Raw genomic sequence first — 21,874 nt, 5'->3', positions numbered from 1 at the left:
TCGATATGATTAATTAGAATACATGCCTGGGGATAGATGGAGTTACCCTGTCTTTACAGTGAACTCTTATTACTGTCATCTTTATATAGGAATACTTACAATAATTTTTGGTCTCAGGAAATTGTCTTTGAATTATTAAATAACTTTTAGACAAAGTTTTGGTTACTTATTTGTAACACAAATATATAAATATATATATATACACAAATATATACACACTATACACACTAGATGCCCTTGAAAACAGATGACTGTTTTAGAGGCTGCATGGGTGGCATTGTACCGTTATCACAACAGGTGACCAAACTATCGCTAAAGTGGGTGGAAAAGGACAAAAAGACAATGAGAATAGAAATAGCTAACAAGCCATCTTTTCAGTGACTTGCACAAATCAAGAGATTCTCATGTAAAATCTATGTCAATATTCAGCATCGGTACAACCATTTAACACGAATAGGATCTCTGTCAGGTGTCCGTTTTGTTACGGCTTTTTGATTCTCTCTGCCCCTCTGTCATTGGTTGTGGTATAGTATGGGAAGAAACACGGTGGATTAGGTGTGAATCTGTTGTGATTTCATTGTGACTGTTGTTTGACATAAAGGTAGTTCTTGGATGAACCAATGACTTGTGGTGGCAAAATGAGACATCATGGGTATTGTCTTGCCCTCACCTTAGCTGTCCTGGGATCAGGTGGGTAAACGTCCTTTTCCTCCATTGTTAACGTTGTTCTTAATTGATCTAAAACATGCATAGGAGACCTTTTCTGACACCCTTAACATCCAAATAAATGGCTGGCACTCAATATTACACTTAAAACAGAGCCATGTTGCCTACTGTTTCATGCTTTCACTTGAATGCTCTGTTTATTTCAGGTTTCTTCGCCGTTGGGTCAGCCCAGGTAACATACATTATTTTCGAGACACAGTAACAGGATCTTCAAGATCTTAAAAATACACTAGCTCTTGTTCCTAAAAAATAGAACCGGTTTTGCTAAGAGCCTCTCAATTGATGAATGGTGGGATCAGCTGTCGAGAATATGCTTATTGTGGTGTACTTAGTCATCGAAAACCAGTTTGATTGTGACATTTTGATTAAATCCATGTGATAATGTCAATGTGTTTCAAGCCATGCTAATATCACAATGCCTTTCCTTTTTTTTACTCAAGTGTATTACATTGTGCGATGGGGGAAATAGGTAAGTTAAATCAAATTGGGTGTGTTTCTTGTTTCATTGCCACTGTGGTCATGTAACACTGATTAGACAGGGGGCTAAGAGATTGATTTAACTTGCTATCTATGTAATCCCTAGCACCCATGGAAACTCCACCGGTGGAATGTGTAACAGGACTGAGGGTTCGTGTGCTCCCGTGAGTTTCCCCCCTAAATGTTACACTTCAATATAAATCCCAAAATTTCAATGAAAATTGCTAAACAAGAGATTCATATTTGCATCTCTGTATCTATATATTTTGTAGTTTTCAAATGCTACATTTGACAGCTTCCTAAGCTGTGCTGGGCTGAGGAGGATTATCGACACCCAGGAGCACATTAACAGGCTCAAAGAAGTTATGGACGTGGCCTTTCAATTCTACTCAGACTCCTTCATGGTACAGTACAACAAGAGAGAGACATTTGATCAACAGTTTCAGGGGGAATTGACAAAATACCTTGAATGTGTTATGAAAGCATGAAGTGAACTTTGTGCTTTATGCTGACATCACTGTTATTTTCCATACAGAGTTTGAGCAGGGATCTGCAGCCCATCCTGGAGCTGATCAAGGGGCTCAGCTTCAATGCCTCAAAGCCCAGGTTCCACGACGTCAACTTCACCAGAGTGTGGTTCCAGCTCAAGCTCAGGCCACGCCTGGCCTCTGTCACCGAAAGCCTCCTCGCCTGTCTCAGCACCAGCGACCTCACCTGCCAGACCTACCAGGCTCTGTGAGTTTCCCATTTTCCCAGTGATTTTTCTGTTGTGTTTCCGATACTAACCACCATTATGGAGGATAGTGATTTGTTGTTGTTTTGATAATTTTTAGTGTGAATGAATTGGATATGAATATCCTGAGTATGGACCCTCAACGCCAAAGGATAGTCTACACGTCCTTCATGCGCAGGTTTCTAGAGAGAAATGATACAGCAGGTAGGCTATTTATTTCATTATGAATGGATATTGTCACTCAATATATTGGAATTGTTGACATTTTGATGAATGTGGTAATCTGTAGGATGTGATTGAGAGTTCTGTTTGTGTTCTGAAAAAGGATGCCTCGTCCATGGGAACAGCAGTGAGCAGTGGCTGATGCGGAACTTTGGATCCTTCTCTACCTTGGTTGACTATGAAGACTTCCTTGCACTGAACATTCATTTCAGTGGTGTAAGTGTTTAACTCTATGCGGGCTCTTAATAAAGCAGGGACTCTAATGTCGGGAGGATACAAGATGCCATTAAAATGTTATAGGATGCCACGGGAAGTTCATGACCAATCAAGACCAATGTTCTCTCTCCCACAGCTATCAGTCCTGTCACTGCTGAGCCCGGAACAGAAGGCACAGTTGATTCTTCACCCCGGAAATGGAGACCTGGACAATGGCACTATCAGCCTGGTCTTCCAGAGTCTGCTTGGGCCTCTAATAAACAATGCTCACCTGAATCAGTCGATGTACAATGCAACACTGATGTCCAACATGACTGCTGGCAATGCCACAGGACCACATGAACTTGACAGAGTGCGTTATGTGTTTTTTATTTGTTTATTTTTTTTACTTGGATCCCCATTAGCTTTAGCAGAAGCATCAGCTACCCTCCCTGGGGTCCACAAAAAAAACACAAAACATGACAAGTAACAAAACACTGATAGACAAGGACAGTCACACAAATTTCAAATACAAGGATATAGAAGCAATACTACTAAAAATATGTATATATTTAATGTGTGTGTTAGTGAGTCTGTGTGCGTGCGTGTGTTTATCGGTCTCTTTTCTGGGGTGGCAGGTAGCCTAGCGGTTAAGTGGGACTAATTAAACAATCTGTCGATGCGCCTTTGAGCAAGGCACTTAACCCTAATTGCTCTGGATAAGAGCGTCTGCTAAATCTTCATGTCAAACAAGGCTATTTCTTTTGCTGTCATCAACTCCATGTACAGTATGAGCCAACTAATGATTACAAATCTGTGGTTGCAGACTCTAAATGACTTCCTGTCATTCCTGAGGCCCTTGGGTAGTTTCATCAAGACTTTGGTGGGCAGCATTCAAGTGGTATGTGTTGTCTTTTACAATCTCACAAGTATGAACAAATTATTTCCTTTTCCTTTTCCAATCTGAAACTATGTACTATGTACTGTCTCCCCACAGAGGAATGTGAGCTCTGAGAGACAGCATGTTCTGGCCCAGGCAGTAGTGAACTGGATCCTGGCAGAGCTGGCTGGACACATCTCCCCCAACTTCACACTGACAAATGAGACCATCCCCAGCCAGACTCCCTCTCTCAGCAACTTCAACATCACCAGCCTTAAGGACTGGTTCCAGCATGTGGTCCTCCCTGCCCTGAACCGCTTCCAGCTCAACAACCAGACTCAGATCCCACACAACCTTACTGCTGTCTTCAACCAAGTCTTGTGAGTTTAATAAATATTTTACGTTATTAGCCTTGTGGACTTCGTAGACTTTGTCTAGTTCACATATTCCCAACCTGGGGTACACATACCCCCAGGGGTACTCACAATGCCGTCGGGGGTACGCCAAATAAAAATGTGATTCACCTTTAAAAAATATATACAGTGCCTTGCGAAAGTATTCGGCCCCCTTGAACTTTGCGACCTTTTGCCACATTTCAGGCTTCAAACATAAAGATATAAAACTGTATTTTTTTGTGAAGAATCAACAACAAGTGGGACACAATCATGAAGTGCAACGACATTTATTGGATATTTCTAACTTTTTTAACAAATCAAAAACTGAAAAATTGGGCGTGCAAAATTATTCAGCCCCTTTACTTTCAGTGCAGCAAACTCTCTCCAGAAGTTCAGTGAGGATCTCTGAATGATCCAATGTTGACCTAAATGACCAATGATGATAAATACAATCCACCTATGTGTAATCAAGTCTCCGTATAAATGCACCTGCACTGTGATAGTCTCAGAGGTCCGTCAAAAGCGCAGAGAGCATCATGAAGAACAAGGAACACACCAGGCAGGTCCGAGATACTGTTGTGAAGAAGTTTAAAGCCGGATTTGGATACAAAAAGATTTCCCAAGCTTTAAACATCCCAAGGAGCACTGTGCAAGCGATAATATTGAAATGGAAGGAGTATCAGACCACTGCAAATCTACCAAGACCTGGCCGTCCCTCTAAACTTTCAGCTCATACAAGGAGAAGACTGATCAGAGATGCAGCCAAGAGGCCCATGATCACTCTGGATGAACTGCAGAGATCTACAGCTGAGGTGGGAGACTCTGTCCATAGGACAACAATCAGTCAGTCGTATATTGCACAAATCTGGCCTTTATGGAAGAGTGGCAAGAAGAAAGCCATTTCTTAAAGATATCCATAAAAAGTGTTGTTTAAAGTTTGCCACAAGCCACCTGGGAGACACACCAAACATGTGGAAGAAGGTGCTCTGGTCAGATGAAACCAAAATTGAACTTTTTGGCAACAATGCAAAATGTTATGTTTGGCGTAAAAGCAACACAGCTCATCACCCTGAACACACTATCCCCACTGTCAAACATGGTGGTGGCAGCATCATGGTTTGGAACTGCTTTTCTTCAGCAGGGACAGGGAAGATGGTTAAAATTGATGGGAAGATGGATGGAGCCAAATACAGGACCATTCTGGAAGAAAACCTGATGGAGTCTGCAAAAGACCTGAGACTGGGACGGAGTTTTGTCTTCCAACAAGACAATGATCCAAAACATAAAGCAAAATCTGCAATGGAATGGTTCAAAAATAAACATATCCAGGTGTTAGAATGGCCAAGTCAAAGTCCAGACTTGAATCCAATCGAGAATCTGTGGAAAGAACTGAAAACTGCTGTTCACAAATGCTCTCCATCCAACCTCACTGAGCTCGAGCTGTTTTGCAAGGAGGAATGGGAAAAAATTTCAGTCTCTCGATGTGCAAAACTGATAGAGACATACCCCAAGCGACTTACAGCTGTAATTGCAGCAAAAGGTGGCGCTACAAAGTATTAACTTAAGGGGGCTGAATAATTTTGCACGCTCAATTTTTCAGTTTTTGATTTGTTAAAAAAGTTTTAAATATCCAATAAATGTCGTTCCACTTCATGATTGTGTCCCACTTGTTGTTGATTCTTCACAAAAAAATACAGTTTTATATCTTTATGTTTGAAGCCTGAAATGTGGCAAAAGGTCGCAAAGTTCAAGGGGGCCGAATACTTTCGCAAGGCACTGTATATATTTTCCAACGGGGCTACACATTTGGGTGAGTTTTTTTCTCTCGCCTGAGTAGCCTCGTTTCACTGCCGAAAATAAAATATTTTTTTTAATTAAATTAGTGTTCAGCAAAATAGCAACACAATGATTAATACAGGTAGCCTAGTCAAATAATTAACATCCAGTCACATTAACCGTTACTCTCTTGCGGGAATTCCATTAACGGTCCATATGTAGCCAAACGTAGCTGATGTTCATGTTGGTATCTGTACTGATGGCGCAAAAGCCATGACAGGGAGACATAGAGGAGTGGTAACGCGCGTGCAAGCAGTTGCTCCCTACATTACTTGGGTACACTGCAGCATCCACCGAGAGGATCTTGCTGCCAAGGGAATGCCTGGCAGCTTGAAATACGTTTTGGACACTACAGTGAAAATGGTTAACTTTGTTAAAGCAAGGACCCTGAACTCTCGTGTATTTTCTGCACTATGCAATGATATGGGCAGCGACCATGTAACACTTTTACAACATACAGAAGTGCGCTGGTTATCAAGGGGCAAAGTTTTGACACTTTTTTTTAAATTGAGAGACAAGCTTAAAGTTTTCTTTACTGACCACCATTTTCATTTGTCTGACCGCTTGCATGATGACGAGTTTCTCACGCGACTGGCCTATCTGGGTGATGTTTTTTCTCCTCTGAATGATCTGAATCTAGGATTACAGGGAATGTGTGGGACAGAATTGAAGCTATGATTAAGAAGTTGTCTGCATTAACAAGGACAACACACAGGTCTTTCCATCATTGTATGATTTTTATTGTGCAAATGAACTCAAGCTTACGGACAATGTCAAATGTGATATAGTGAAGCACCCGAGTGAGTTGGGTGCGCAATTACGCAGGCACTTTCCCAAAACAGATGACACAAACAACTATATTCGTTATCCCTTTCATGCCCTGCCTTAAGTCCACTTACCGACATCTGAACAAGAGAGCCTCATCGAAATTTCAACAAGTGGTTCTGTGAAAATGTATTTTAATCAGAAGGCAATACCAGATTTCTGGAGTATCCTGCCTTGGCAAATCGCGCTGTTAATACACTGATGCCCTTTGCAACCATGTACCTACGTGAGAGTGGATTCTCGGCCCTCACTAGCATGAAAACTAAATACAGGCACAGACTGTGTGTGGAAAATTATTTAATACTGAGACTCTCTCCAATACAACCCAACATTTCAGAGTTATGTGCATCTTTTCAAGCACACCCTTCTCATTAACCTGTGGTGAGTTATTCACAATTGTCGATAAACTAATAAGGTTTTATATGTAAGATGGTTAAATAAAGAGCAAAATGATTGATTATAATTATATTATTATTTGTGCCCTGGTCCTATAAGAGCTCTTTGTCACTTCCCATGAGCCGGGTTGTGACAAAACTCAAACTCATTCTTATGTTTAATAAATGTATTGTATAGTTTGTGTGTGGCAGGCTTACAATGATGGCAAAAAACAACATTTGAGAGTGCACTGACCCTGGTGCTAGAGGGGGTACGCAGCTAGAGGTTGAATGTTTGAAGGGGTACGGGACTATGAAATGTTTGGGAACCACTGGTCTAGTTGATTCCGATCATTTGAATGTGATAATTTGTAATATTTTGAACTAAATGTTATGCCTCTATATTATTTTTCAGCTCATTAAATCCTCCAACGGGTTCTAACTCTTCCATGTATTCAATGGTTGGTCCCATGGATGTCTGTCACATTGGCAACAATGATGACATGTGCTCGGTGAGTTTTATTTGCCACTATGTTCACCTTGGTTAAGTCCTCATGATCTCTTATTCAGTATGGGATCACTATCTAGAGAAGGCTTTGTGGTTCATAGCCAAAGTATTTCAAAAATCTAGATTGTTCCGACAAAATCATTTCAACCAAATACACTGACGTCAAGTAGGCCACTCCTAGTTGATAAGCATCATTTTTCCTAATGCTACGATTATGGGTGTTTGTTCTTTCATTGTTGCTTGTTATCTTAAAGGTAGACTCAGCGATATGACGTAGGTGAACAAATTAAACAGCATAGACTCTTCAAAAAAAGGTGCTATCTAGAACCTAATAGGGTTCTGCTGTGGTCCCCATAGGAGAACCCTTTGAAGAACCATTTTTGGTTCCAGGTAGAAAGCTTTTAGTTCAATGTAGAACCCTTTTGGGTTCAATGTAGAACCCTTTCTACAGAACCCAAAATACTTCTACCTGGAACCAAAAATATCTATCCTTTGGGGAGAGCCAAAGAACCCATTTTGGAACCCTTTTTTCTAAGAGTGTAATAGGTCCATTTGAAGAGCAAAGCTAAACTCTCCACATGTTTTGGTCCCGTACCTATGGGGCTCTAACAGCGTGACACTGTGTGTGACTGTGTGGGAGCGAAGTCTTGCATCTCTCTCATCATTTGCAGAGCTGCTCGTGGCAACATCATTTTGCTGAGTCTACCTTTAACTTAAAAAAAAATATTGCACTGGGGACTTCCAATTCCAAAATACTTTTAAATTGTATTGACTTTATGATGACATGTCTTCTTCTGTCACAGGTGTCCCATGCAGCAGAAAACCTGGCTGTGGTCCTGAGATGTGTGCCCCATTCTAACCTGAGCCTCACTGGAGAAAATCTGAAACTATTGGTCACAGAGCTATCCAAGATACTGACAGGACCACACACAATGATGGTAAGAATACTTTATTTTCAATTATCAGAGATTCAATTAAAGTCAAGACAAATGTCATGTTACTGTGACATTTGACACATTGTGAAATCCTTCCCTTTTAGAATGACAGTTCGGGTAGGCCCTACCTCACAGACTTGTTTGGCCAGCTTCCGACAGATGGCTTCAGTGCTGAGAACCTTGGTGATGAGAACTTCATCCGCTTCTGGTTCCTGATCAGACTGCGGCCCCTCCTACCTTCAGTGTCAGAGGAGTACCTATCCTGCCTCAGCACTAGAGACTTCAGCTGTCAAGCCTACCAAGCCCTGTACGAACAACACAAAGACAACCACAAATACATTTTTCAGTTCATAGACATATTTGTTTCATAATTTTCTTCAATATCAATGTTACATATCCTATTGATAATACCAAAAGTGTGAATTCTGAGATCCTGATTTTCTCATTACTTACAGTGTCATGGGGCTGAGTGATCACATCTCATCAATGGATGAGATGAGACAGAAACTGGTCTACACACGCTTCATTCACCCATTCCTCTCACAACACCGATATTCAGGTATTTATTTTGATATGGCGATTTGTTTAATGTAGGACTGATTTTGTATGTCTTTTTTTCAAATAGTGCATTGAACTGAGTGAACAAGCTAATACGACACATTGCATACTTTTCTTTCAGATATGATGGGATGCCCTTCAAATGGGAGTTTGGATTCAATTAAGAGACATTTTGGGAGATTTTCCATTTTCGCACCGCTACAGCACTTCTTTGATGTGCAAAGAAACTTTTCTGCAGTAAGCATTTACATGACATCCTGCCAAATCAGAACATTTCTAGAACTGGACGTCTTTAAGGGATCAGGAGCATGCTACGTGATCAGGTCTTTGTAGCACAATATTCATCAGTATTACAATGACGTGTGTGTGTGTCTCCTCTCTCTATCAGCTGGAGGCCCTGCCAGCTCTCTCTCCAAAGCAGTTAGCAGAACTGGTGCTGATGCCCCACACTCCAACTCCACAGAGAGATGACATCATCAACAGAGTCTTTGACCACCTCCACAATGACACCAGACTCCGAGACTTCCTCCATGAGCTGCAGATGCTAATAAGAGGGGTACTGTCGCTACTTTAAGCACACTTTATATGATATATTTGTTAGGGCATATTTACGTTTTACTAAACTCCTTCTGATTTGTTTTCTTCTCACAGGCTAGCCTTGAGTGTGAGTCTTTCACAAGCATGTAAGTATCAGGAATGTTTGTGGGGGAAAAATAACACCCACAATGTCCAAGTTTGTATGTTAGCAGAGTTAATTACATCTGTTTTTATTGCTCATCCAAAGATTCAACAGGCTGGACAGGGCTGCTACATCGGCCCCATCTGATTTGGGACCAGTCATCAGAGACACACAGGACTCCGTAATGGATGCTGCTCCTCCGGGTGAGTCAGAATTTAGATATGATCATGTGACTATGAGCTGTGACTCAATGGAGTATTTTTCCATGTCCTGACATCTATTGTTGGTGTTGTCTTTACATCAGGTTGCAACGTCGTTCCCTTTAAGTTTGGGGTGAGAAATGTCAACAATGTCATTATATTATCATTATGTTTCAATGAAATAATTTGTATTCTTCAACAATAAATGTACTATGGTCCAAATGAAATATACGTAATTGAATTGTATGAGATTGACATTATTCCTGTTCTTTCCACCAGTGCTCTATGACCCCCCCAGTCAACGGTGAGGCACTGTTTTGAACACCATATCAGATTTTGTTTGATTAACTTGTAACTCAGAACGTTGATAGTAATTCATATTAATCTCCTATTGCAGAGAGCCACATCTGTGCTGGAGTGAATACGTGAGTGCTCCCACTTACCCTGTAGAATAGCCATAACAAATTTAAAGACACAGTTTATTCATGCAAGTCTTGTTTCCCTTCTCACAGAACTAATCTGGAAAACAGCATTGCTGGCACGAATATGACCCTTATGCTCTGCAACTTTACCATCCAACATTATGCTTGCCTACCTCAGGTTTGACACTCGTCTACGTTGTGTGTATTTATGAAACCCACATTCTACATGCAACATGCTTGATTTGATTGATTACATTTTTGAGGTGGTGATTGAATTGATTTCCAAAAATGAATGTCCTATTGTATGTGTTTCTTTGTGCCCTCTCAGCGTACCCAGCTAAAACCAGAGCAACTCTCTGAGATCCTGCAATGCAAACTGTCAGGCAACCTGACCTATCCCCAAAAAATGTGGAAATTGTTCTTCACCAAATATTCTGCAATTCTTGATGAGGCTCTTCACAGGTTTTCAAACATGGTAAAAAAAAACAAAGTTTAAAAACTCTGATGTGTTTCGGCTGCATGGCCTTTGTCAGGGAGTTCAAAGATATGATAATACTTTTGAACAGCTCCTTTTGAAACATATTTTTTAAGAGTTTCTTGAATGTGTACTCTTTAAAAAATAGATAATGTCAGAAGATTGTAGGTAAATGTCTTTAACCAAGAAAACATCTTCTGATTGTCTTTATGTTCAGTCTTACCAGCCCAGCGGCCCATCCATCTCTCTGGTGCTAGATGTATTTGGGGAGGTAGTTATTGACCAGTTTAGTCAAGATGACCTGAGAAGCCCAAACCACACCCGCAAGTGGTTTCTGACGAATCTTCGACCCTTCCTCCCGCAAGCCTCCAGAGAGTTCCTGTCCTGTCTTAGCACCAAGAACTTCACTTGTGGGACCTACCAGATTTTGTATGTGAAAACATACATTTTATTTCAGTGTGGTTGACTATTTGCCCTCTCTTGATCTAGTACTTCCATGTGGTGTCTTTGCCTTCGCAGAGTGGAAGCTCTAGGTCGTCAACCAGCTAACCCTAACCCAGCTAACTCAGCTATGGACAGACAAAGACAGCTTTTGATCTACACTGATTTCATTGAGCCCTTCTTGAGGCACAATGACACTGAAGGTACATTTAAATAATTCTGTAACGTCAATGATCCCTGAAAATGTAATTTTACTAAGCACGGTGAAGACAAAGGAATTGTAATCAGTTAGGATAGAAAGACTGATATTTTTCTCCAACCTTTGAAAATATTTGTTATTGTTTCAGACCCCAACTGTGTCAACAACTCAAAGAACAGCACTGACTGGCTTAAAAAGTACTTTGGGCCGTTTGTTGGTTTTGCGCCCCTAGAAGAACTCAAACGACTGCATGGAAACTTCTCAGTGGTTGGTACTAGTTCATGATCTTGACCTTTTGAACTTACGGATTCATCCAAGAGTCATTTGTAACCAGTTTGAATCCATGTTTTTATTCCACTGTGTAGATGGATGTCCTGCCTATGCTGAGCCCCAGGCAGCTGGGGGAGGTGGCCTCCACCCCTGGTCAGCTCAGAAACCCTGGAGATGTCCACATGATACTGATTCATGTGCTTCCCAGAGATCTGGGCGCGTTCTTTGACATTGTTTCTCCAGCTGTTGAGGTATGGATGAGTGTTGGTCAATTCTTATACCACTGTCTTATTCCCTATCTACCTTTGCTTAGTACAATCCCCTCATTTGCTTCTGTCTTCAGGGTCTTCACCTTCCGGTGGATGTGCGTCAGGTGCTCCTCCAGCAGGTGTTTGACAATGCCAACCTTTCAGATCCCTCCATCAAAGACCCTGAGGTGCTGGTGTGGTTGGGCCAGAGACTCCGCCCACTTTTACCCAACCTGACAGAGGAGCATGTGGCCCCCCTCTTCAACATCGTCAGACACAGAAGCTGCAACATCAGCCAAGAAACGTAAGATCAGCACAGTGTATTATAGAAACACAAATAATTTCCAATAATGTGATGCATGTTTGCAACTGACCTTTGTGTACAGTACATTACTGCTCTTAGTTGTGCTTGACAATGCATATCAATGGGTGGTTTCTGTCACCTACAGAGTGGCGTTGCTGAACTCTATCCTACCATCGCTGTCCAACGGCACACAGGCTGCTGTCCAGCATCAAATAATCATGTCTCTCAGAGGTATTCACCTAGTCATCATCTCCAGTGGTGTAAAGTACATTAAGTAAAAATACTTGAAAGTACTACTTAGGTCGTTTTTGGGGGTAACTGTACTTTACTTTTACTTCATTATATTTCTAAACAACTTTTTTTTTTTTAACTTTTTTTATGTCATCATATCATGCAAAACTCATCATGTTTGCCTGCTTGAACGGCAATAGCTCAGATGCACACGGAAACATGAAATGACCCCAGGAATCAATAAACAAAGTTCAAGAGATGCACAAAAATGTATATAACATTTCAAATGGGTGAATCTTTCCAGACAGCTGGGTGATACAACAACATATTACAATCGTAGCAAGTACATCTTTCCTCAACAAAGTGCGAGTTACCAGTAACAGTACTAGTATCTCACTTTACTTCTCATGATCCTTCTCTAGAATTCTAAATATATGATCATATAGAATAATGGGTTTTATGTACTATGGTCTGAGGGCTGCAGTTTGGGGCTTAGTGCTGGACCAAATGAGGAACGAGTTAATTTACAGTATCTCATTGTTTGCAGAATCAACTCCACTACGTTGCTATAGGAACAACAGCTTCTTCATGTTCCTGAGACAATCCTTCCTCAACTTTACATTCCCAAAGTTGACCAACTTCCTCTCCCTTATTCCACCACAGCGGGAATCTGAGGTACAGTACATTGAACTTGTTTCAGCTGCACTTCAACTTTTGGAAAGTGTGTACTGGCCTAGAGCCACTGTGTATCCTAAGCTATCTGTGTTTCCAGCTGCTCAACACCATACGTCCCTCAGAGCTCGGCACCTTCCTCAGGAAGCCAGAGGTGGTGGACAACAAGACTAAGCTCTGCACAATCTTCCGAAACTACAAAAAAACTCCTGAGTTCTTGGAAACCGTAAGGACACACTGCTGATTGTGGTCACCATTTTCAAGCACTCACTGAGTATCCCTTTCTTAGGATTTACTGAAAGAAAAAAACTCTTAAATGGTGCGTTCTCTCAGTCCTTTGACTTTGATCATTATCTGTCTGTAGGAGAATCTTCCGGATGATGTGAAGCGTCCAGTCCTGCCCTGCGTCTGGCCTTTAGCTCTGGCCACTGATGACAAGGCTGAGGTTGACCGCTGGTTTGACAACAGACTGAGGAACTACCTGAAGTTCCTCAACAGAGCCCTGCTCCAGTCCTCTGACACACTCAACGCCTCCTGCTTACCCTTCAGGAGACTGTAAGCTACCACACTGGAAATACCTTACATTTGCTGATGCTATTACACGGAAATATCGACATCATTGAACGTGAATAAAAGGAAGAAAAGTGTGATGACTGTCTGCTGTGGTTTTCACAGTGTGTCTCTACTGGGATCCAATCTCACTTTCAATGGCTCTGCCATAACTCATGATGATGCGTACAGCACCATAAAGACCTACCTCAACACGGGAAGTGAGTGTTTTAGTACTTACTACTGATTACTCCAGTTTACATTGTGCATATATTTATTATTGTACTTTACACTTTGCATGAATGGACATTTTCAACACTTTGCATGAATGGACATTTTCAACACTTTGCATGAATGGACATTTTCAACACTTTGCATGAATGGACATTTTCAACACTTTGCATGAATGGACATTTTCAACACTTTGCATGAATGGACATTTTCAACATAAGGTCTGTTACCAAAGAATATGCATAAATTCTGCTTCATGGCAGATATTCCTCAAGGATGTATGACTTTTCTTAAAGCAGCATAAATGATTTCTCACATCAAGTACATTAAACACATATTTATTGATTTCTGACTTGTAGGTTCAGCAGCACCCAAGTGTTATAGTCCCACTGACCCAAATCTCAACTCCACCGCCTGGTTCCTTAACTACATTGGTGTGTTCATCACTTTTGTGACCGTTGAAGACTTCGACACGTTTGGCTCAGACTCGACGGTAAGCCCATGCACCTGTCTGTTTTGATGAAGGGGCATCATATATTACCCAAAATATATAACCAATGGTTTATCTTATTGTTTGTTTTTTACAGCTACAACTATTTGCCGTGAACCCTGTCAACATTAAGTTGTTCAATTTCGCTGGAGCTCCTCAAAATCTGACGAAACGCTTTACTGAGCTTATCTTCCTGCAGAACTCCAACTTCCTCCCACTGCAGTGAGTTTTGAACAGTAGCCACTAAAATCATTGGTTTTGTGTTACTAACTTACTTTATTTCTTGCATTTATGTCAAGGGTATGTTAACAGACAACAGTCTACATTGAATCTGAATGACGCTATGGGGAAATTGGGCATGACATTCTAATCCAAGATAGTGTTACTCAGTGTTTTATTTCATATTTTTGTTTTATTCCCACATCTTTAGGCTTCCACCACACTTACAATGTTTTGTCCCAGCCTCAGCTTACTCTAAACTCAATGAGTCAGAGAGTGTGGTTGTCCTGGGCAACCTGAACCAATCCTGTACTAACGTGGACTCAGAGGTGAGCGCCATCAGGATCTATCTCCATTTTTGTTACACCTTAACCTTAGACCTGTGTTTTGAACACATGGAAATTAAATGTTACAAAATGAGCCATTATTTCCATGTGATCACAATCCATTGATTGGTTAAATGATACTGTTACCTAATCTTCACTGATGTCATTTCCTTCCAGATTTCTTCCGCACTGGCATCGAATATCCAAATTGTCAATCCGGGATCAATCACGGCCTTGGGCCCGCAGGTCACAAGTCTGACCACTGGACAGATCACTAAAGCCCCGCCCAGTGTGATTTTACAATCGCTGAGTACTCTGAGCAGTGTTTCTGGATGGAACTTGGGACAGTCCTTGTTCATCATACAGATTCTCATCACCCAAAACTTCCAGGTGATTTACTTCTTAATAGGTTTATTGCTGGTGGCCTATTGGTTGTGAGCATCATTCACAACCATGATTCATGCTTTAAACCATTCCATCCTCTCTACTTCCAATGTAGAGGATATTTCATCATTTAATGTTCTCTTTCTTCAGATAAGCAACAGCGACAGTTTAATAAACCTGGGCTCTTTAGTGGGAGGTCTTCCTACCCAAACACTCATCGCAATACCTGCGCAGCAGGTTCTAACAACATCCGCCAACCCCAAATTTGTTACCAACATGCTGACTGCTCCAACAATTGTGCAACAGATCTATGTTAATAAGGTTTGTACAGCAGCTAACAGCAGCTAGACTAACTGATGTGAAGTAGGCGTTATATTTCTGCATGCCTCATTTAAATGTGTTGTGAAAAAATCAAGGGTAATCAATCATAATAACAGTATTCATTTTGAAATGTTGACATGTTTTTGCATTACTTATTCAGATCATCACAGTCGACATGAAACCAACGGAGCTGATAGTCAATGTCCCAGATGAAATGGCAACCGAAATTCCCAGGAATCTACTGAATTTCCCAACAACTGGAAATCAAACACTCACTGCTCTGAACATCAACAAGAAAAAATGGAAACCTCAGCAGGTAACTGAGGGGTTTGTAATATTAAAAAGCTGTGTAGACCTTCAATATTTACACAATTATACAGTGGTGAACATGTGTATTATACGTCTATACATGTTTCTGCACCTCTGTGTCTCTCTGTTTCATTTATAGGCTGTGCTGTTCTTTGATACAGTAGCAAATGGATTGGATGAGCCTGATGAGTAAGTGTAACAGTGTTTAGAGAATGTTGGTCCTGGCCAATAGCTGAGCAGAAATCATACATGTATCATTTTCACATGGGGATACATTTTTATTATGTACTTGAACAAAAATGGGTTATTATGACATTTATAGTTCATGTACTAACTCTAATGAATGTACTGCATTGATTTCTTTGTAGCCTTTCTGAGTATGTGCTTCAAGGATTCACTTGCTCTCGTGTCCAGACTTTCAACAAAATAAAAACTCAACGTCTCATCAGAGCTTGCAGACGTAGGGCCGGTCGAAGAAAGGTGGTTCTCAAGGAGACACAGGTGAATATTAAAAATACAACTTTTTCTACATAAACTTAAGGGCCCTACTCAATCAAAACCGGTAGCCAGGCCTCCAGATTACATTGTTAATGTGCCTGTATGAATTATGACTGTTTTTATTTCTTTTTCATGGCTACATGAATCCAAGCATGTATTCTCTCAGCACAAGAATGACAATAGTTACTGGAAACCTAGTAACATGTTTTGATTGAATATGTTTCTCTGTTTTCAAGGAGCTTATTTTACAGACATATGAGGAAGTAACATTTTGTTTTACAGCTAACTTGCATGTGGAACAACATCAAAGGTGAAAGTCCTCAAGATTTTGTCAACTATCCATCAGATATGTTGCTGTATTACAGGTAAGTTGGTCATGTCACTGACATTGTAACATACATTGTAAATGACGGTAACTAATGTTAGATGAACTATTTACTGTTATTTTTTTACGCTGACATAACCAAATGAAAATGCCATATAAATGAACCATAAATACAATGTAAACTGTGTGTATCTTTCTCCAGCTACACCAACATACAACAGACCAACTGCAGATCCTACTTCATGGAAACAGGACGAGCAGACTTCTCCGTCCTGTCCAGCACGTTGGATGGAAGAAAGGTTGATCTACTGAACAATGCCAAAAAGTGCCTGGTGAGTTATGTATTCAAGACGAAAGACACACGTTTCCGTCTGAGTGTTTAAAAGCAGTGATTATGACGAGTTTTGATTTATTCCAGAACATCAACGGGACACAGCTCAGTCGAGATAATCTCGAGGTCCTGGGCAACATGGCATGTACTCTGGATGAGAACTACATTCAGAGCTCTGACTCTTACATCCTGGAGAAACTGAAGAACTGCAATGACTTCTCCGATCAGCAGATTAAAGCTATGGAGACGGTTATCTGCAGTGGCAACACCACCTATGGGTATGTCACATTGCTGACATCGGAGCTGTGCTGATTTGTATTCGTGTAGAATACACAAAAAAAATGAAAAGTCAATGCATTTTTGTCTATTGATTTTTTCTTAATCAGTCTGTATGTATTCTTATCTGTTCAGAAACCCAAGCACATGGACTGAAAAAACTCTAGAGCAGCTTGACATTCTTCCACTGTACTTAACAGAGAACTTCTGGAAACACATCAGCATGGTATACTATACATGACAATTGCGTAGCACTTTGACTATATGTTGTATTCAAATCAAATTGTATTTGTCACAAGCGCCAAATAAAAAATCAAATCAATCACATTTATTTATAAAGCCCTTCTTACATCAGTTGATGTCACAAAGTGCTGTACAGAAACCCAGCGTAAAACCCCAAACAGCAAGCAATGCAGGTGTAGAAGCACGGTGGCTAGGAAAAACTCCTTAGAATACAATAGGTGTAGAAGCATGGTGGCTAGGAAAAACTCCCTAGAATACAATAGGTGTAGACCTTACCGTGAAATGCTTACTTACAAGCCCTTAACCAATAATGCAGTTTTAAGAAAATAGAGTTAAGAATTTTTTTATTAAATAACTAAAGAAAAAAAGAAAAGAAAAGTAACACAAAAGAACAATAATGAATATACATGGGGTACCAGTACCGAGTCAGTACCGACAGATAAGTCGAGGTAATTTGTACATGTACAGATATATGTAGATGTAGGGTAAAGTGACTATAAATAGATAATAAACAGTGAGTAGCAGCAGTGTAGTCAGGGTGGCCATTTGATTAATTGTTCAGCTTTCTTATGGCTTGGGGGTAGAAGCTGGTAAGGAGCCTTTTGGACCTAGACTTGGCTCTCCGTTACCGCTTGCCGTGCAGTAGCAGAGAGAACAGTCTATAACTTGGGTGACTGGAGTCTTTGACACTTTTTTGGGCCTTCGTCTGACACCACCTAGTATATAGGCCCTGGATGGCAGGAAGCTCCCCTATCTTTTAAATTACATCATTTGAGTGACATCATTTGAGATTGTTACCCATCAAAATTTGAAAAGCTCTCATTTACCTTATATGCGTCTCTTATTTCTTAATGTGTTCTCTTTTGACTGAAACAGCGGAATAAAAGCACGTTCCTGAAGAAATTCATGAAAAGACTGCGTGCAAACAAGACAATGAAGAGGAAACTGAAGAAGCTGTTCAAAGAATGCACCATGTCTTCGAGATCCAAACGAAGCACTGGTAGGTTTAAATAATACCAGGTTAATATAGCTGTTCTATGCTTTTAATAGTGGAGGCTCCTTTATGACATGAATGATCACATTTCTTTTCAATACTTGTCTATTTAGTAAATGCATGTCCAGACTCCCTTGGCAACATTACTCAAGTGACCATAAGTAATGACGCATTCCCCTTTGGGTATGACACCACCACGTTCAACCACTGTCTGAGTGCCCAAGTAGTAATGGACAATCTGGCCAGCCTGACTGAGAAGGTAGATGATGATGACATGCAAAAGGTCATTTTGGAGAAGCTACACCAGGTATAAAACTTTACTGACACAAAACAGGAAATCACAACAGATTTCAAACTCACAGGTTGCCAAGAGGTGGTCATTCCGTAACAGCTCTTTATGGTGTGGTCTTGTCCACTAGGCGTACCCCAAAGGTCTCTCAGACCAGCAGGTTCAGGTGCTTGGGTCGGTGTCTCGCGTGGCTTCCATGGAGCAGATTAACAAGTGGAACATCACTACAGTGGACACGCTAGCAGCACTGATGGACAATGGCAATGGAGAATGGGACTCCGCCAAAGTAGGGATGTTTAACTTTAAATCAACAATGTCTTTAAATTGTGTTTTTTTTTAAACATGATAAACATTTTGCTTCTAAAAGGTATGCATTTAAATGTATCTTTCATCTTCCTTTTTCCATTTCAGGCCAAAGTTATTTTCACCAAGTTCTTAAGTGCTGGCAATTCGCTTGGTGCCTCTGCACTGAATTCAATTGGAGGGCCTAACCTGTGCGCACTGGACCTCAGTGTGTTGCAAGGCATCAGAAATGACAGTCTCCGGTAAGATCATCTACAGATCTTGCTGTGTGAGAGAGTGACCTTGTGGTCGAGTCATGCAAGTCACTCCACTTCACATGCATCTTTGTTGTGCTCTTGCAGTGGTTGACTTCAACAGAGTATCCAGGCCTAAACGCTCCGTAATTGATGTTTGAACATTTTCATATGCTTTTTTTTGTTCGCGTGTTCATAGTTAGTGTTTTTCTTGTGCCTTCTGAACACAACAGAGATGCAGATGCTCTGGAAATCACTAGCTGTTCCTCAGCGCATAAGAAGGCCTTCTTTGCAGTAGCTGAGACAGCCTTTCCTATCAACTTCGCCCAAACCCCTGCCACTGCAGATCAGCTAACAGCCTACCAGCTCATTCAGACATACCTGGGTAAGGGTTCCATTTTCTGCATACATACAGAAAAACAATGGTTTCTTGGATATCCTGTAATAAATGTGATTTAAAAGATTTAGTTCACTCGGGCTGTGACATTAGAGAACACTTGTGCCACCCCAGTCCTAATTTTCACCATGTTTGTTGTTCTTTTTTAGGAGGTGCCAATATCACCTACATACGGAGTCTGTCTAGGGTGAATATTAGCATGGACATCAACACTTTTATTGGTTTGGATTCAGCTGTCGTCCAGGTATGTGCTCATTCCCGTAACCATACCATTCATCAATGACCTGTGATGGCAGTGACTCATATTCATTGTCATCTATTATTTTTTCTGTAATTCTCTGCCTCTAAATAGGCTCTTAGTGTGAGTGAAGTGTCTGGACTCCTCGGCTCCAACCTAAATGACCTGAAAACCTTTGAGAATAACACTGTAGTGCAGAACTGGGTCTCAAAGCAGTTACAGTCTGAGCTTGACAAGCTGGGTATCAGTCTGACCGGAGGAAGGGTGGATTCAAACACCACCCCCATGACAACAAATACTGCCACCACCATCCCCAATACAACTTCCGGTAAGGTGTCAAATGTTGCATTAATGGTTAGCAAGCTTCGCCAGTGCTAAATCCATTTAAAAATGTGATTCCATTAGAATGTGTACAAATAATTTGGTTGCAAGGAGGGAAATTAGTTATCTGTAATGTACCGTAAACATAATTATATTTATAATGTATAAGAATGTGTTTGGGAACAGACAGTAACAGTAATGACAGGAGACATGCAGATCTTCACCTTGTTTTTCTGTTCTCTCTCTCCTTATCTTTTAGGCCAGAGCAGAGGCACATATCCAGCTCCTCTGCTTTTCCTGTTTGGTCTCTTGTTCGTTGTAGTGCAAATGTAGATTCTAACATTGCAATAGAAGCATTATAATTTAGGCCAGGTTACAAATCATATCATGTTATAATATTACATCTATTTTTGTCATCTATTTTTAAAGAAGACATTAAAGCTGACATTATATTTGACAGCCAAATGAGTGCAGTATGCAATAAATATGCCATATAATATAGTGTTTTATCAACTACATTGCTCCAATTGTATTTTGTATTGGTTAATCATTAATATTAATATATCTACTGTAGGCTTTTTTATCAACTCCTTAATTGTTTTATTTTTATATATATATGATTTTTGTTTATTTCATTTTGTATGTTGGGAATGGGAAAGAAATACACATTAATATGAGGGTGTTCTGTTTTTTATTTTTTATTTCACCTTTATTTAACCAGGTAGGCCAGTTGAAAACAAGTTCTCATTTACAACTGCGACCTGGCCAAGATAAAGCATAGCAGTGCAACACAAACAACAACACAGTGTTACACATGGAATAAACAAACATACAGTCAATAACACAGTAGAAAAAGTATATATACAGTGTGTGCAAATGGCGTAAGGAGGTAAGGCAATAAATAGGCCACAGTAGCGAAGTGTGTTTACTAAGGGCCACTTTAACCTGCCAGAAATGTTCTTAAAGAATGTGACTTTTCAATTAAAATGAAAAGGTGTCCAATTAGATTTTCTAGTTTTATATTTGCTCGTCAATGTCATTATTATTTATGGACCATGGTTTTACAATAGTTCACAATAGTGATAGGCCTAAGAAACTGAATGGGTCAATCAGGATCAAAGAATTAAAATGCATTTGACAAAACGTGTGCCCTATGCCCATCATCAGCAAGGGAAAATACCAGAGAAAAAGAGACCCAACTCGGCGGAAAATCTTTCTCCCTGCAGCTGGTGGCGTTTTTTCGTTGTTTCGCCCACCATGCAAGGAGTTTTGGTAGAAAATAAATAAATACAAATAAATAAATGATGAGATGATCGAATTGGTTCATCAACAAAAAATAATGGCTTATTTTCTACGTGAGGTTTATTTGGTCGAATATAACTTTCTAAAATTGTTACAAGTGTACTGATATAAGTAGGACACGTGACATCCCGGCAACTTTGAGAAAATACACTTTATATAGGAGTTATCTTGAGATGGCTATGCATATTCATTGTATTAGGCTAGTAGCAGTCTCTCCAATGAATACAGGCGGTTTACATCAACAATCCTCATGGAAATGTATCCACCAATCCAAAGAAAGGATAGGCGGGAGCTAGACAGCCCTCGGTGCCGCTTTGTGAAAAACGACTCCCATTGTCATGTATAATTAAGCAATAATGCACGAGGAGGTGTGGCATATGGCCAATATACCAAGGCTAAGGGCTGTTCTCGTACGATGCAACGCGGAGTGCCTGGACACAGCCCTTAGCCGTGGTATATTGGCCATATATCACAAACCCCTGAGGAGCCT

At 40.5% G+C, this 21,874-nt stretch overlaps 1 protein-coding gene across 1 annotated transcript; it reads left to right on the top strand.

The window, feature by feature from the left end:
* Window positions 1-355: 355 nt before the first annotated feature.
* LOC139364727 (mesothelin a) lies at window positions 356-21,279 on the top strand. The gene is made up of 54 exons (XM_071101734.1): window positions 356-690; window positions 873-898; window positions 1,167-1,195; window positions 1,310-1,367; window positions 1,476-1,607; window positions 1,739-1,938; window positions 2,037-2,140; window positions 2,262-2,374; window positions 2,511-2,726; window positions 3,180-3,254; window positions 3,351-3,613; window positions 7,079-7,175; window positions 7,975-8,109; window positions 8,211-8,413; window positions 8,562-8,665; window positions 8,786-8,901; window positions 9,053-9,220; window positions 9,316-9,347; window positions 9,449-9,546; window positions 9,648-9,676; window positions 9,823-9,847; window positions 9,941-9,968; window positions 10,056-10,143; window positions 10,294-10,440; window positions 10,658-10,869; window positions 10,960-11,084; window positions 11,229-11,347; window positions 11,446-11,601; window positions 11,694-11,902; window positions 12,048-12,133; window positions 12,681-12,808; window positions 12,906-13,031; window positions 13,170-13,360; window positions 13,481-13,575; window positions 13,945-14,078; window positions 14,173-14,297; window positions 14,506-14,623; window positions 14,798-15,010; window positions 15,155-15,325; window positions 15,486-15,641; window positions 15,774-15,823; window positions 16,003-16,135; window positions 16,415-16,497; window positions 16,660-16,789; window positions 16,876-17,066; window positions 17,200-17,290; window positions 18,184-18,307; window positions 18,415-18,608; window positions 18,721-18,876; window positions 19,002-19,135; window positions 19,360-19,511; window positions 19,673-19,767; window positions 19,876-20,089; window positions 20,342-21,279. Exons 1-54 carry the CDS (start codon window positions 621-623, stop codon window positions 20,413-20,415), a joined length of 6,741 nt encoding a protein of 2,246 aa, XP_070957835.1. The 5' UTR covers window positions 356-620; the 3' UTR covers window positions 20,416-21,279.
* Window positions 21,280-21,874: the final 595 nt, after the last annotated feature.

Source organism: Oncorhynchus clarkii, chromosome 13, assembly GCF_045791955.1.
Source record: "Oncorhynchus clarkii lewisi isolate Uvic-CL-2024 chromosome 13, UVic_Ocla_1.0, whole genome shotgun sequence".
In the NCBI taxonomy this organism is placed as follows: domain Eukaryota; kingdom Metazoa; phylum Chordata; class Actinopteri; order Salmoniformes; family Salmonidae; genus Oncorhynchus; species Oncorhynchus clarkii.
The sequence above is the reverse complement of the archived record's forward strand: the minus strand, read 5'-3'. Positions and strand labels throughout refer to the sequence as shown.

Bases quoted from the DNA above. Each gene is read 5' to 3' on its own strand.
- LOC139364727 (XM_071101734.1), top strand. From the start codon at position 621: ATGACTTGTGGTGGCAAAATGAGACATCATGGGTATTGTCTTGCCCTC. The intron at 10,870-10,959 runs GTATGTGAAAAC...TTGCCTTCGCAG, and splicing joins TGTGGGACCTACCAGATTTT to AGTGGAAGCTCTAGGTCGTC. The intron at 18,308-18,414 runs GTAGGTTTAAAT...TTGTCTATTTAG, and splicing joins GAGATCCAAACGAAGCACTG to TAAATGCATGTCCAGACTCC.